Raw genomic sequence first — 13,128 nt, 5'->3', positions numbered from 1 at the left:
GATACACATTCAGCTGTAACAGTGTAAGGTTAGTAAGAGCGGAGCAATGAGGGACAATCAATATACAGTAAAAGGTGACAGAGGACGACAAGGTGACAGAGGGAGAGAGTGAAAGACACACAGAGAGATACAGCGCTGTTGAGTCTAGAAGACAGATAAAACCCTCTTGGATAATGCAACTGATGAATATAACAGGATCCCCAGGCCGGTATGGAAAATGTCCCGGTGGTTACTGTCTGCAGTGGGACAGCGATAATATAACGGGGGTCGGTCACCCAATGGATTGACTGAAATATGATCTTCACTCCGATGTATTGGGCAATGAGCAGCAGAGAGAAATAGCTCCCTCGCCCCGCAGGGAATGGATATACGTTCCCCAAAATGTCAGGGCCCAGATGCTGGTGATGAGGGGATCCTTGCTGCGGTGTTTGAGTGTGAGCAGTAGACAGACACGAGTCACAAGCCAGAGGTACAGGGACAAACCGTATATATTTTCTATTCTCATCTCTCCCCCTCTCTCTCTCTCTCTCTCTCTCTCTCTCTCTCTCTTCTCTCTCTCTCTCTCTCTCTCTCTCTCTCTCTCTCCTCACAATATACAGTTTCTATTCTCCTCTCTCTCTCTCTCTCTCTCTCTCTCTCTCTCTCTCTCTCTCATTTATTCTCTCTCTCCTCACAATATACAGTTTCTATTCTCACCTCTCTCTCTCTTTCTCTCATTCTCCCTCACAATAACACAGGCTTTTCAGCCATGACAAAACCACTCCCATTATCCGATGCCCATGGAACCAGTTGCCCAGGGTCCAACAGGACAGATGCCTCCCAAAGACCGTTGAGTTTCTGTCCTACGACGAGCCCTTGGGTGCTGCTTTGGTAGCCACTAGTGTCACTTCTTCCATGGTCCCAGTGTTATTGCCCAGTATTGCCCATGTCCGAACCGTATTTCCTTACCTGTAACGGGTTTCCCTATATCTTTAATGTCTTACTTATGTGTGCAATGCATTATCGTGATGGCTGAGACCCTAAGCCCTTCTCAAATGATGAGAGAGTGGGGTCCAGCCGCATCACACTGTCTGACTCTCATTACCGCACTTTGATGTGACTGGCAACTCCCAAAGCCCCAACCTGAGCTGCGGTTCCAGAGAAAATGTGTGTTTCCCCACTCCTCATACAAATGTGCTCAGACACCCCTTGTAAACAGAACTCTTATTTCGCCCCTGTTGTTTCCACAGACCTGCCCTTCACCCACCACACTTGCCTCTCGAGGCTTCATGTGCACCAAGCCAGAATTAGGTCCCATACCCCATAAAAAGGTGCATATGATGGAACATTACTGTCCCTGCCTGAAATATATTCCCACAGGCCTACCTTGGTTCCCTTATGTCTGTGTCTATCTATGACGCATACCATATAGTCCTATATGGCCTGCAGTCCCCTGTATAACCAGTGATATACTGTAGCACACCTTCTTACTAATTGAGGCATATACTGTATAAAAGGACATGGTACTTCACCCAGATCCAATCATTTGGAGAAAAACACACAGCCCAGTAGAGGTAAGTGTATTGTCAAAAACCAAAAAAATCCAACTTTTCGGGAACCTCTCAGGGATCCTTCATCAGAGCTTCGACATACCCAGAGTCCTCTCCAACTCTACCAATCCTCAGAAGCCCAGGGACGACCCCCTGCATTTCTAGGCTTGAATACGTTTAGATCAAAAGATGCCACTAAATAACTCCTCCGTACCCATAAAGAAGAGACCTCCGGGGGATCTGAAACGGATGCCCCTGTGCTCTCTTATTTCATGTCCATCTATTGATAACACACTCGTATCTCTCTTACCTGTGGGTATCTGTACAGTCCCAACATGTGGGCCATCAGGATGGAGCGTGTGGATCCTGAGTCTCCAATCACACCTGCTAGAGGTGGCCCTTTGTGACACCGGTAATTGGGGAAACCCAGGAGTCAAATATCTGGAAGCCCAGAGAAATGTTGGGGAGGAGGTCGGGGTTTGCGTTGATCTCCTCCACAGCAAATATCATCGCTCGCATGTCACGATATCTCTGGGACACACACACAGTCTGTCAGTGTCACACACACAGGAGAGGGGCTCCCTCAGTCTGTCAGTGTCACACACACAGGCGAGGGGCTTCCTCAGTCTGTTACTGTCACACACACAGGCGAGGGGCTTCCTCAGTCTGTCACTGTCACTCACACAGGCGAGGGGCTCCCTCAGTCTGTAAGTGTCACACAGAGTGTGCCCTCAGTCTGTCAGTGTCACACAGACACAGGAGATGGACTCTCTGAATCAGTTTTAAAAGGTGTATAGATGTCCTGGGAATTCAGATATTAATTACACAATTTCTCATTAATTATCTTATCAAGGAAATTACAGCACCCTGGGAATCAATGCTAATCCCAAATATACATCTCTTTATTTTCATGCTCATCTATTCCCACAAGGGACCAATGACAGCAGTCTCAGTGTGACGGCCCTAGCAATGAGAGGACGCAATATATTGTGTCATGCTTTTGGCAGTGAGAGATTTGGAGAACCATTTTATGCACAGAAAAGTATAGTTATTGGGAGCGGTTATATGGGGTAATAGGAGGAGTTATAAGGGACAATAGGAGGAATTATAGAGAGGGGTTATATGGGGTAATAGGAGGAGTTATAGGCAGCGGTTATATGGGGTAATAGGATGAGTTACAGTATAGGGAACAGTTATGGGGATCTGGAGGAGTTATAGGGTGCGGTTATATGGAGTAATAGGATGTTATAGTGAGCGGTTATTTGGGGTAATAGGAGGAGTTATAGGGAACAGTTATGGGGATCTGGAGGAATTCTAGCATTTGAGTTACATGGATGATGGGGATAGATGGGAATCGTATGTAACAAGGTCGCCCCATAATATACACAAAAAACATATTATCTGCAATCAATTGATAAAACATTTTATTTACTTAGGAGAAACAGTGAGATCAATAACTATACATTAAACAAAACCTCAAAGGTAAATATTTATGGATGAATGTCAATTGGAATTTCTATCTCCTATTTATGTCTTTCCCCATGAGATGTTCTCTCGAGTTCATGTCGGGTCGGAACAATATGATGAAACATTTGGGCACAAACATGCAGACCACCAGAGCCCAGCTGGAGGACAGGATGGCGAAGACTTCCATGGCCACGGTGTACTTGCCACGGGCACTGAGGAAGGCCGGGATAAAGGACAGCCAGACACTGAGGAAGGCCAGCATGCTGAAGGTGATGAACTTGGCCTCGTTGAAGCTGTCAGGAAGCCGCCTGGCCAGGAAGGCAACAATGAAGCTGATGGTGGCCAAGAGGCTGAGATATCCCAGCATGCACCAGAAGGCAGTTGGGGAGCCCTCGTTACACTCAACAATGATTACCCCGGGTTGGGTTTGGGTGTTGTATTCTGGGAAGGGAGGGGAGATCACCAGCCAAGAGATGCACAAGAGGAATTGTATAAACGAGCAGAGGAAAATGATCATGTAGGAAACCTTAGGGCTGGTCCATTTCCTCAGCCTACTCCCAGGTATGGTTGCCATGAAGGCGAATACCACCATAATGGTTTTGGCCAAGATACATGAGACACAGAGAGCAAAGACCATGCCAAAAGCAGCCTGGCGCAGGAGACACTTCTGAGTTTGGGGGTAACCAATGAAAGCCAAAGCGCAGAGGAAGCAGAAAAAGAGGGACACAAGGAGAAGACAACTTAGAGAGTAGTTGTTTGCTTTGACAATGGGAGTAGTCTTATAACGAATGAAAAGCCCCATGATTGTAACGGGGATCATGGAGGAAAAGACACTGGTAGCAGCCAAGGTGGCACCCAATGGCTCTTCGTAGGAGAGGTACTCAATGGCCTTGGGGAGACATCTGTCTTTATCGTTGTTCGGCCACTTATCCCATGGACACTTGGAGCAGTCAATGGAATCTGACAGATAAAGATGAAAAAATGTTTGATTATCCAACATCCCGGTTATTTTCAACTAGATGTCTTCTCTCAGGGTCATCCCTGACATATTTAATTAACTCTTACTCTATTCCCAGTTCCCTTTCTTGTCCACCGGGTGTGCTGCTGCTCTTGTCTTCACTGGGATTCCCTCTGCTGTTTGCTCTTGGTTCTATAAGCATCCTGACTTCGGTCTTTCTCTGTTTTTATGTTAACTGTTTCTGTTGGTCTTGGCCATTGTTTTTGTATTTCTCTGACTCTTTCCTAACATGGCCTGTTCTCTGCGCCTGCACCACATTGGGGTCTTAGTTTATGAATACAGGTCCTTGTCTGTAGTTGGCTTGTCCCAATCCGGTTCCTGCATCCCTGTCCTGTCCCTGTGTTCCCGTCCTGTTCCTGCCTCTTCGCTGCCAGCCTGCGACCGGCTGGTCACCCCGATGATGCTACGACACCGTCTGCCCCGGACCACTACCTGTGACCCCATTACACTCCTCGCTTGTGCCTGCTGTTCCGGTCACTGAGATCCATCCCGTACCTGACACCCAAAGAGGCCGTGACACCTTCCCAAATAAATGATGACCCCATGGAACGCCTTAAAAATGTATTGTGTATATAACTCATTAAGCGTTTCTAATGAAAAATACAACTGCTGTGGCATGGCTTACATTGTCTAAATAAACAGATTTCTATATAACCATTTAGAATATTATAGTATACTTTCATACTTTTTGAATTATTCAATTTAAAATATATGGCAATTTTTTATTGGGTCTAATCTGATCCAACGACACCCCGGGGGTTTCACGGAATACAGGTTGAAACCCACTGCAAGTTCTTGAGAACATCAGTTGGGTATCTTGCTCTCCTGTTATCTACTCACCAGTTTGGTTGGAGATCTCTCCTTGGGGACAGGGGAAGCACTGGAAGCAGCAGGCAGGCTTCCCTCGTATAGCCGCCTTCCTGAAACCCGGGGAACAGCTCTGACTGCAGACGGAGAGAGGGACCTGGAGGGAATTGCAAACTGTATCACAGTCTCCATAGAACGTTCTCTGTAAGGTTTACAATCCTAGATCACAGAGAAACACTTTCTCCTAAGTTCTAAGCTTCAAGAAAGGGCTCTACTCCACTCTCTACACATTATTTGTAATTACAAAATGCTGCTAATCCACAACCTCCTAGTAAAGAGTTCCTCATACTCGGGTATCTCCCGTTAACACTGAGTTTATCCTCCTTACTATAAAAACTGCTGCATCCCTTCTAAACTGATGAAAATCGACTTGTAGTTCCCTTCTGTCTGTGTCACCCTGCAGGGGGAGGGACAGACTCATAGCTCCCTTCTGTCTGTGTCACTGTGTCACCCTGTGAGTGGAGGGACAGGCTCATAGCTCCCTTCTGTCTGTGTCAATGTGTCACCCTGCGGGGGGAGGGACAGACTCATAGCTCCCTTCTGTCTGTGTCACCCTGCAGGGGGAGGGACAGACTCATAGCTCCCTTCTGTCTGTGTCACTGTGTCACCCTGCGGGGGGAGGGACAGGCTCATAGCTCCCTTCTGTCTGTGTCACTGTGTCACCCTGCGGGGGTAGGGACAGACTCATAGCTCCCTTCTGTCTGTGTCACTGTGTCACCCTGTGGGGGGAGGGACAGACTCATAGCTCCCTTCTGTCTGTGTCACCCCGCAAGGGGAGGGACAGACTCATAGCTCGCTTCTGTCTGCGTCACTCTGAAACACTGCAAGGGGAGGGACAGACTCATAGCTCCCTTCTGTCTGTGTCACTGTGTCACCCTGCGGGGGGAGGGACAGGCTCATAGCTCCCTTCTGTCTGTGTCACTGTGTCACCCTGCAGGGGGAGGGACAGACTCATGACTCCCTTCTGTCTGTGTCACTGTGTCACCCTGTCACCTTGGTCCCTTAACTCTTTTAATTGAATCAATTTCTCTTGACAAAACGGCCTTATAAACCCTTAACCTGTAGGAAACGATTCCTCCTTTGCCGCCCCCCTTACCTCCCGGCTGCCAGTGGCCCACCACACGGCACTGGAGTTGATGGTGAAGATCTCTCCAGAAGAAGCGGTAGTGTCGTAGCTGCCCACCTTCACCTGCATTATCGTGCCACCGCCGGGGCTCAGCTTCCAGCTCACAATGTCATACACAGCCGGCGGGTCTCCATTCTCATCGAAGAAAACCTCCCTTCCGCTGCTCAGCTTCACCCGAACCTCCTTGAAATAGTGTAACAGCTGCAGGGTCGGAGGGAGACCATTTTTGTCTCAGCGTCTGACTACAAAGTAGTAGCTCCACTTGCATGTTCATTTTTTATTATTTAAAGATTTCTTCCCAATACAGCGTTTTATTGTGTACGTTTATTGTAGATTTGCCCTGATTACATTCTTTACCTTCAGTAGATAACCAGACATAAAAAAAATAGTTGTAGTGGGTGTAACCGGGTGAATTCCTGCCCGCATGGTGAGACCGGGAAATCCTGTCCCACATAGACTGAGACAGCACTGAAGAGGTTAATCTCCTCAGATGGCTCGTTGAGCGGTGTAAAAAATTACCCCATGGAGACTCACTGCAGGGAACTCCAGCATAGAGGAAGAATCCGTGCTGCCAGAGAGATCCCCGGGGAAGAGAGGCTGTTCCTGGCAACAGCGGTCCCTGGAACCCAGCAGAGAGAACCCCTCACAGACTGACGTGGAGAGCACCCGGCCTACAGATACCCCTCTTATGGACTTGTGTCACAATTTTGGTAAAAGGCCTAGCCTTCCGGCCCACAGATAGGGACTGCTGATCGTTAATCAGTGCCATACATGAGGTCAGACCTGGCTAATATTCTGTTCTAATCTGTTTGCTGTTTAAAGCTGCTGGCTAATAAAGCCTCAGTTTATTTTCACCCCAAAAAAGTATTCGGTGTGTTACCCTCTGTGCACATCTCCTACATTTAGTTAATGTATAGATATTTTAACACATACACTGTGCCCGTGCCTAGTCCCACTGCCCCCTCACAGATCCTTACTGTCTAAGCCACCTTTGCATTTCAACAGCGATACACCTCTTACGCCTCGACTGGTAATTTTCACCCTAGGTTACCTGTTTCTACCTTCTCTTATCTCCCACATCCTTTCAACATCCGTTGTAGCCAGATATCCCTCTTACGAACACTATGTATTACATGGCGTTTCTGCATTTCTGCCACAGCCATGAAGGACCCTGAGAGGTTGGAAAGTCTGTAACAGATCAACTACTTGTTGGTCCCATAAAATATATCGTACCCCCTACTCCCCCTCTCTCCCTCCTCTGCTACCACATGGAAGAAAGGACCAACACGGCCCCCCACCCTTCTGTGCTTCCCAACCCTGTACATTACAGGGGGTGTGTTTTCACCTCTCTAGTTTCCCCTGCTCGCTCAACTGTGAATTACGTGGAAACAGCCGCGTTCGTCCAGTAGCGATAGCGCAGAGTAAATGAGTATTTCAGTATTAGGTGATACCTTTTTTTTTTAATTTGACACTTCTCCTCCTTAGCTTAAGCTCACCCATCCCTCCTCTATTAAATCAACAGCTCCGCGCACACGTGTGTGAATATAATAGTCTCTTGAGAGACTTCTTCCCCCCAGGAGGGAGGTGGGGATAACCGTGGCTGTAGCAGCAAGCTGGGAAGTATATTCTTGTGTAGCACTTTTTTTTAATTAGTTTTTTTTTTTTCTCACTATAATTATTAGGGTGATTTTTTTTTTTTTTTTTTTAACCAGTTTTTACTGCACTGTAGCTCATATAGTGCTCCGAATGTTATCTCCATAGGCACCACATTCCTTTCCCACACCCCATGCTGTTGGTTATATTATTGTGCTCTTCCCTCTTCTGTCTGTGCCGGGGGAAGAAATACACAGGACACAGCATAACATTGGGAGTGTAGGACCTGCTGATGGGGCTGTGACGGAGTCTGGAAATGGTTTGGCCAAAGGATTAAACTAAATGACCCAAACTTATTAGAAGAACAAACACAGACAATACATAGAGTAATGTTCTTAATAAATTGTTAAGATTGAATGAGCATTGGGGCTTCTTTGTGTATCGGACCAACAATTCTCCACGTCTTCTGTCTTAGATTGTTATCTTGTTTTTTTACATGTGTGTTTAACTCCTGGAATCTCTGTAAATCAGTATTGCTTGACCGGAGGAAGAGAGAGAGAGAAGTCGCAGGGAAGCTTGTCTTATAATATCTATAGTCAGACCTCAAAACAACCTTGTTTGAAAAGATGAAGACGTTTATCTGGTGAGATCCATTGTAATCTGCATGGAATGCAGTAGACTGGTGTAGTGGAGTAAGGGAGAATAGACGGCTGGAGTTGCCATGTGAACAATTTAGTGCAGGCTTCGGGCCTTCTTAAGTAAAACATTTAATGAAATATACTGCAAGGGGGAAACAAAAACCCAATATGGTTTGTCATCTCCACTTAAGGACATCACATGAAGCTCACTCTCAAAATAGCTCATATTAGGGGAAACTGTACCTGTTAAGTCCAGCAAACACACACGTGGAGTTTGGTTTCATCTGGAGGCTATCTGAACCATACTGTACCATCTGGATCACCACAATGGTGGCCCATGCACGCGTAACGTGTGGGAAATTTGCTACTGATTCCACACCGCCCGCCATCCCTTACCTCAGGGGTTCTCAGCACCAGTCCTCAAACCCCCCCCCCCCCCCCCACATGTCAGATTTTCAGGTGATCCCTGCTTCAGCACAGGTGGCTCAAAAAGTCCCTGCTTCACCACAGGTGGCTCAGTACCTGCTTCATCACAGGTGGCTCAATCAGTCTCTGCTTCAGCACAGGTTGCTCAATCAGACCCTGCTTCAGCACAGGTGGCTCAATCAGAGGCTCAGTCACTGATTGAACCACCTGTGCTGAAGCTGGGATATTCTGAAATCCTGACGTGTTGGTGGGGCGGGGCGGGGGGTGGGGGTGTCTTGTTGACTGGAGTTGCGAACTCCTGCCTTACCTCCCGGTTTCCAGTAGCCAACATGGAAGAGATTAGGAATGCCTCATAGAGATCCTACTCCTCAGTCCACTTCCTAGCTGTTCATGCTGAAAAACTGCTTCCACTCACTCCATCTGTAGGCTCTCTCAGCTATAAGATATTGGTTACCATCATTACACTGCACCATCAGGCTAGCATGGACGTTGACGCCTTCTAGGAAGGAGAAGTCCTGATCCTCACCCCCACCTTCTAACTCACAGCTCTGGGTGTTTACGCTGGACAGCTGCCTCTCCTCAATTCCTCTTTGGCGTCTCTGGGTGATGCCACCCTACTCTTGCGGCAGTAAAGTGGCACTGGTCCTTCTGTGGTGTTCAACCTCCCTCTCCCACGGTACCGTATGTTTCCGCTGTCCCTTCCTGTTACATTTTAAGCTCCTGGGAGCAAAGGTCCCTTACGCAACTAAAAAAAAAAAAAACACCTTACCTGCCATGGCTGAAAATTCAATATATCTGAGCATTTCCCGTTAGAGAATGGTCCATCCCAGTCTTGGCAACGCCTAAGGTCTTCCAGAGCTTTGGCTATCACATACACTGCAGAATAGATATTGTTTGAAGCTCTTAAGCCAGACACGTCATTGTAGCTGTTCTCGATACTCTCTAGATGCTCATCCCCTGTACAAGACTTTGCAGTAATGGCCCATGAGCCGGTCAGATTTCTCTGGTCCAGGAATTTGCAGCCAAAAGCTTCTTCCCAGAACATCTTTGCCCAAGTTTCCCCCGGGGTGTTGAAGGGACGAAGGCTGTTGAGATACTCTCTGAACCCTGCAATCTTTGAGCTGTGGAAGGCAAAACCAATAGAGCCTGAGAGAATTGCAGAGTACTTGTCCACTGATAATACGCTTGAGATGGACCAAGCTTCACTGGCCACGAAGATCTTCCCAGTCACGTTCTGCTTCAGCATCTCATCCAGAAGTGGAATCAGGTAGACATCAGTAGAGAAGGCAATCACTGCCATGGCCGTTGATGCCTTCATGACCTTGACAATGTTTATTATGTTTTGGAAAGACAGGCTGGTAAGGATGTATTCCATGAAGGCCACACAAGCTCCAGCCCTCAACACCTCTTCTCTGATGACCTGGGTGCCTTCCTGGCCGTAATCATCGTCGGGGGCAAGGAGACCCACCCAGGTCCATCCGAAATGCAACACCAACTGTGCCAGCCCCCGGGATTGGAAGACGTCACTGGGAACAGTCCTGAAGAAGGAGGGGAACTGTGTCCTGTCACTCAGCAGGGAGCTGGTCGAGAAGTGGCTGATCTGTTAAGGGTGGGGGAGGAGAGGCACACGTCTCTTAAAAATGACTAAAAACCCCAAATCAAACTGGGTTTTACATTAGATAGAGAAATGTAGAGTGGGTACTTATCTAATGGTTATAAAGTATGTAGTCTCTTGTTGAGGAGATATTCAAAACTCTACATCTGAACCTTTTTAAATCCATTCAATGGTGGGCACATAGAGGACACCGGGGCATTTAGCACCATAATGACTAATCAATGCTAATTCATAAAACACCCTCGTAAAATATCTTATATTTCCTCCTAACGGTGCTATAAATCTAGGAAACAATGAAATCTATGACAAATGGACACTTGCTCAAGGTGGTATCTCTAATGCCCACCCGAATATACTATAAACCAGGACGAACAAGCAACAAACAGTCCAAAAAATGCCAAGACACGAAATAAATGTTCAAAGGGTATATTGAAGCCAGTACAACGTTGCAGTGAGATGGTAGTAGAAGAGAAACATGTTAATAATAGTATACCCAACGTGTATATATAAAAATCAAATGGACGTAATTAGGTAAGTGCACTCCCCTGCTGGTATTGAAACTCACAGGTATATATACAAAATCTATAGTATACTGTATGTATACGCAACAAATAACTTTTACTATGCACGCTACTGTATGGACTGGTAAAGTCTCAACACCCCGGAGGAAACTTCCTTCCAAGACTAAAATATATATATATATACATGTAGAGGTATCAGTACCGTGTTAGCCGAGCTTCAATAATCAAAAAATAAATAGATGATACCGTTCTGTGGCTAACGAAACACTTTTATTTGTGCGAGCTTTCGAGATACACTGATCTCTTCTTCCGGCGATGTTACAATGAATGAAGCAAGGATTACTTAAAAACAGTGTCTCTTGGAATGTTATCTGTGCTGGTCCTTCCCCCGGTGTGGATGTGTTTTATGGCTAGAGGTGTCAAAAGGTTACTGTGAAAGCAAGTGAAGAAAGAGTGTGTATGTGTATCAGTGTGAATAAAAATTAATGGAGAGCCCACAGTATATACAGTGCTTTACACAAGGTGTGTGTGGAGTGGGAGTGGATACAAATGGTGTGGGTGGGTGTGGAAATGTGAGAGTTTGTAGCACAACTAAAAGTGTGTGTGGATACTAAGTGGTCCCTATTGGTGTATAGGGATGGAAAAACAAGGAGTATTAGTATGTGTGAGAGACAGCTGTGTGTGCATACATATAGCACAGTATGTACAGACATGGCCATTAGCGCTCATAGGACGAGAGTTCACTAGTGTCAGTAATGACTCATAAAATTTCGATCTCTGTTTAGGCCACACACACACACACACGTCACCTCTCGTTCCGGCCGCCGCCATCTTAGTTAGTCCGCGAGGGAGGAAGGGGGTCCTTCCGGGCGCCGCCATCTTAGGTGCCGCGTGGCAGGTGCAGGCTGCCTGCCCACTGCCTGTCGGAGCACCGGGGGGGAGCTGAGCGGAGCACCGGGGGGAGACACGGGGAGAGGAGGAGATGCGCGCGGGTCACGATGACTTGGATTTCAGGCTGATGTTCCCCCCCCCCTACCGTGTGTGTCTGTGTGTCTGTGTGTCTGTGTGTGTCTGTGTGTGTCTGTGTGTGTCTGTGTGTGTCCTTTGGCCTGTCACTCCGCCTCAGGCCAATGAGAGGTGTGCGGGGGCGGGCGGGCCAAGGGACCAATGAGATTTCCCCTAGGGACAGAGGCCATGCAGACAGGCATACAGTGCTTTCACAAATATAGTATAAGATGAAATCTAATACATATAATATAACAATGCAATATAAAGGTCGAAGCACAAATAATGAACGCCTAACAGGCTGACACCCTGGTGAAAGACTCCCAAAGCTGCTCTTTATCAGCAGTTTTTCTATATCCACGTTGCCTGTATACTATTATGAACACTTGAGTATTGCAATACCCTCTCACCGCATTGCTGTATTGGATTCAATATACTTATTGAACATTTAGTTAGTGTCTTGGTATTTGTTGGAAGTTTTTTTGCTCATTGTTCCTGATTTATTGTATATTTAGGGTGGAAATTAGATATATTTGAGCATTTGAGAATTGAGCAATAGTTTATTTTTCATATATTTAATTATTTTCTAGATTTGTACCTTTACAAAACCTGTAAGGAACCCGGTGATGTTACATCTTATTTCTTGTAATTGTGCTGCACAGTGCTCTTGAAGAGACTTATGAAGTCTCCATAGCTCTGGACACTTTAATTACTACTATGAAGATCCCTAAGGTTGGCCCCATAAAAATCACAACCTACAACCACTCTAGATTAACTACAGAGATAAAGGATAAAAAAAAGGCAGCATGAATTTTGTTGGGTGATGGAAGGGGCCAGTATTGAGTGGCTGTTGGAATGAGAACTGTGTGATAAGAGGTTCAGCACTTTGGGCAGCTCCCACTCATCCTTACCTGTGGGTATTTGTAGAGTCCCAGAATATGAGCCATGAGAATGGAGTAGGAAGACATTGAGTGGCCGATGATGGCAGCCAAAGGTGGCCCTTCCCGGCAAGAGTAATTAGGTATGGCCTGGTTCTGACCCGTTAACACCCACAGTGTTCCCTCGATCTCCCTCTGAAGGACAGCACAGGAGTCGTAGACCTGGAAGCCCAAGGTGAGGTTGGGGAGGAGGTCTGGGCTTCTGTTGATCTCCTCTATGGCAAACCTCATAGCCTGGAACTGCTGGTAGTTTTCAAAGCGGAACCTGGAGGAGGGAGGAGAGGAGAAGTGGGAACCCAATGGTGTCATTTGACCTTCCACATCTCTGCTTCTTCTCACTGTCACTGGCCCTTGTCTCTGTAACTGTTCCCTGTCTATGTCCTTC

General features: G+C 46.7%; 1 protein-coding gene across 1 annotated transcript in view; it reads right to left on the bottom strand.

Moving 5' to 3' along the window:
* Positions 1–3,045: 3,045 nt before the first annotated feature.
* The window catches only part of LOC142471087 (extracellular calcium-sensing receptor-like), a 10,561-nt gene continuing 478 nt past the window's right edge, over positions 3,046–13,128 (bottom strand). The window contains exons 2-6 of the mRNA XM_075577884.1: positions 12,717–13,008; positions 9,434–10,264; positions 5,978–6,208; positions 4,855–4,978; positions 3,046–3,956 (exon numbers count right to left, since the gene is read on the bottom strand). Coding sequence (XP_075433999.1) covers positions 3,046–3,956; positions 4,855–4,978; positions 5,978–6,208; positions 9,434–10,264; positions 12,717–13,008 — 2,389 coding nt within the window. The remainder of the gene's footprint in view (positions 3,957–4,854; positions 4,979–5,977; positions 6,209–9,433; positions 10,265–12,716; positions 13,009–13,128) is intronic.

The sequence above is a fragment of the Ascaphus truei genome, chromosome 20, assembly GCF_040206685.1.
Source record: "Ascaphus truei isolate aAscTru1 chromosome 20, aAscTru1.hap1, whole genome shotgun sequence".
NCBI classification, from domain to species: domain Eukaryota; kingdom Metazoa; phylum Chordata; class Amphibia; order Anura; family Ascaphidae; genus Ascaphus; species Ascaphus truei.
Note: the sequence above shows the minus strand (reverse complement) of the source record. Positions and strands in the feature narration are given on the sequence as shown.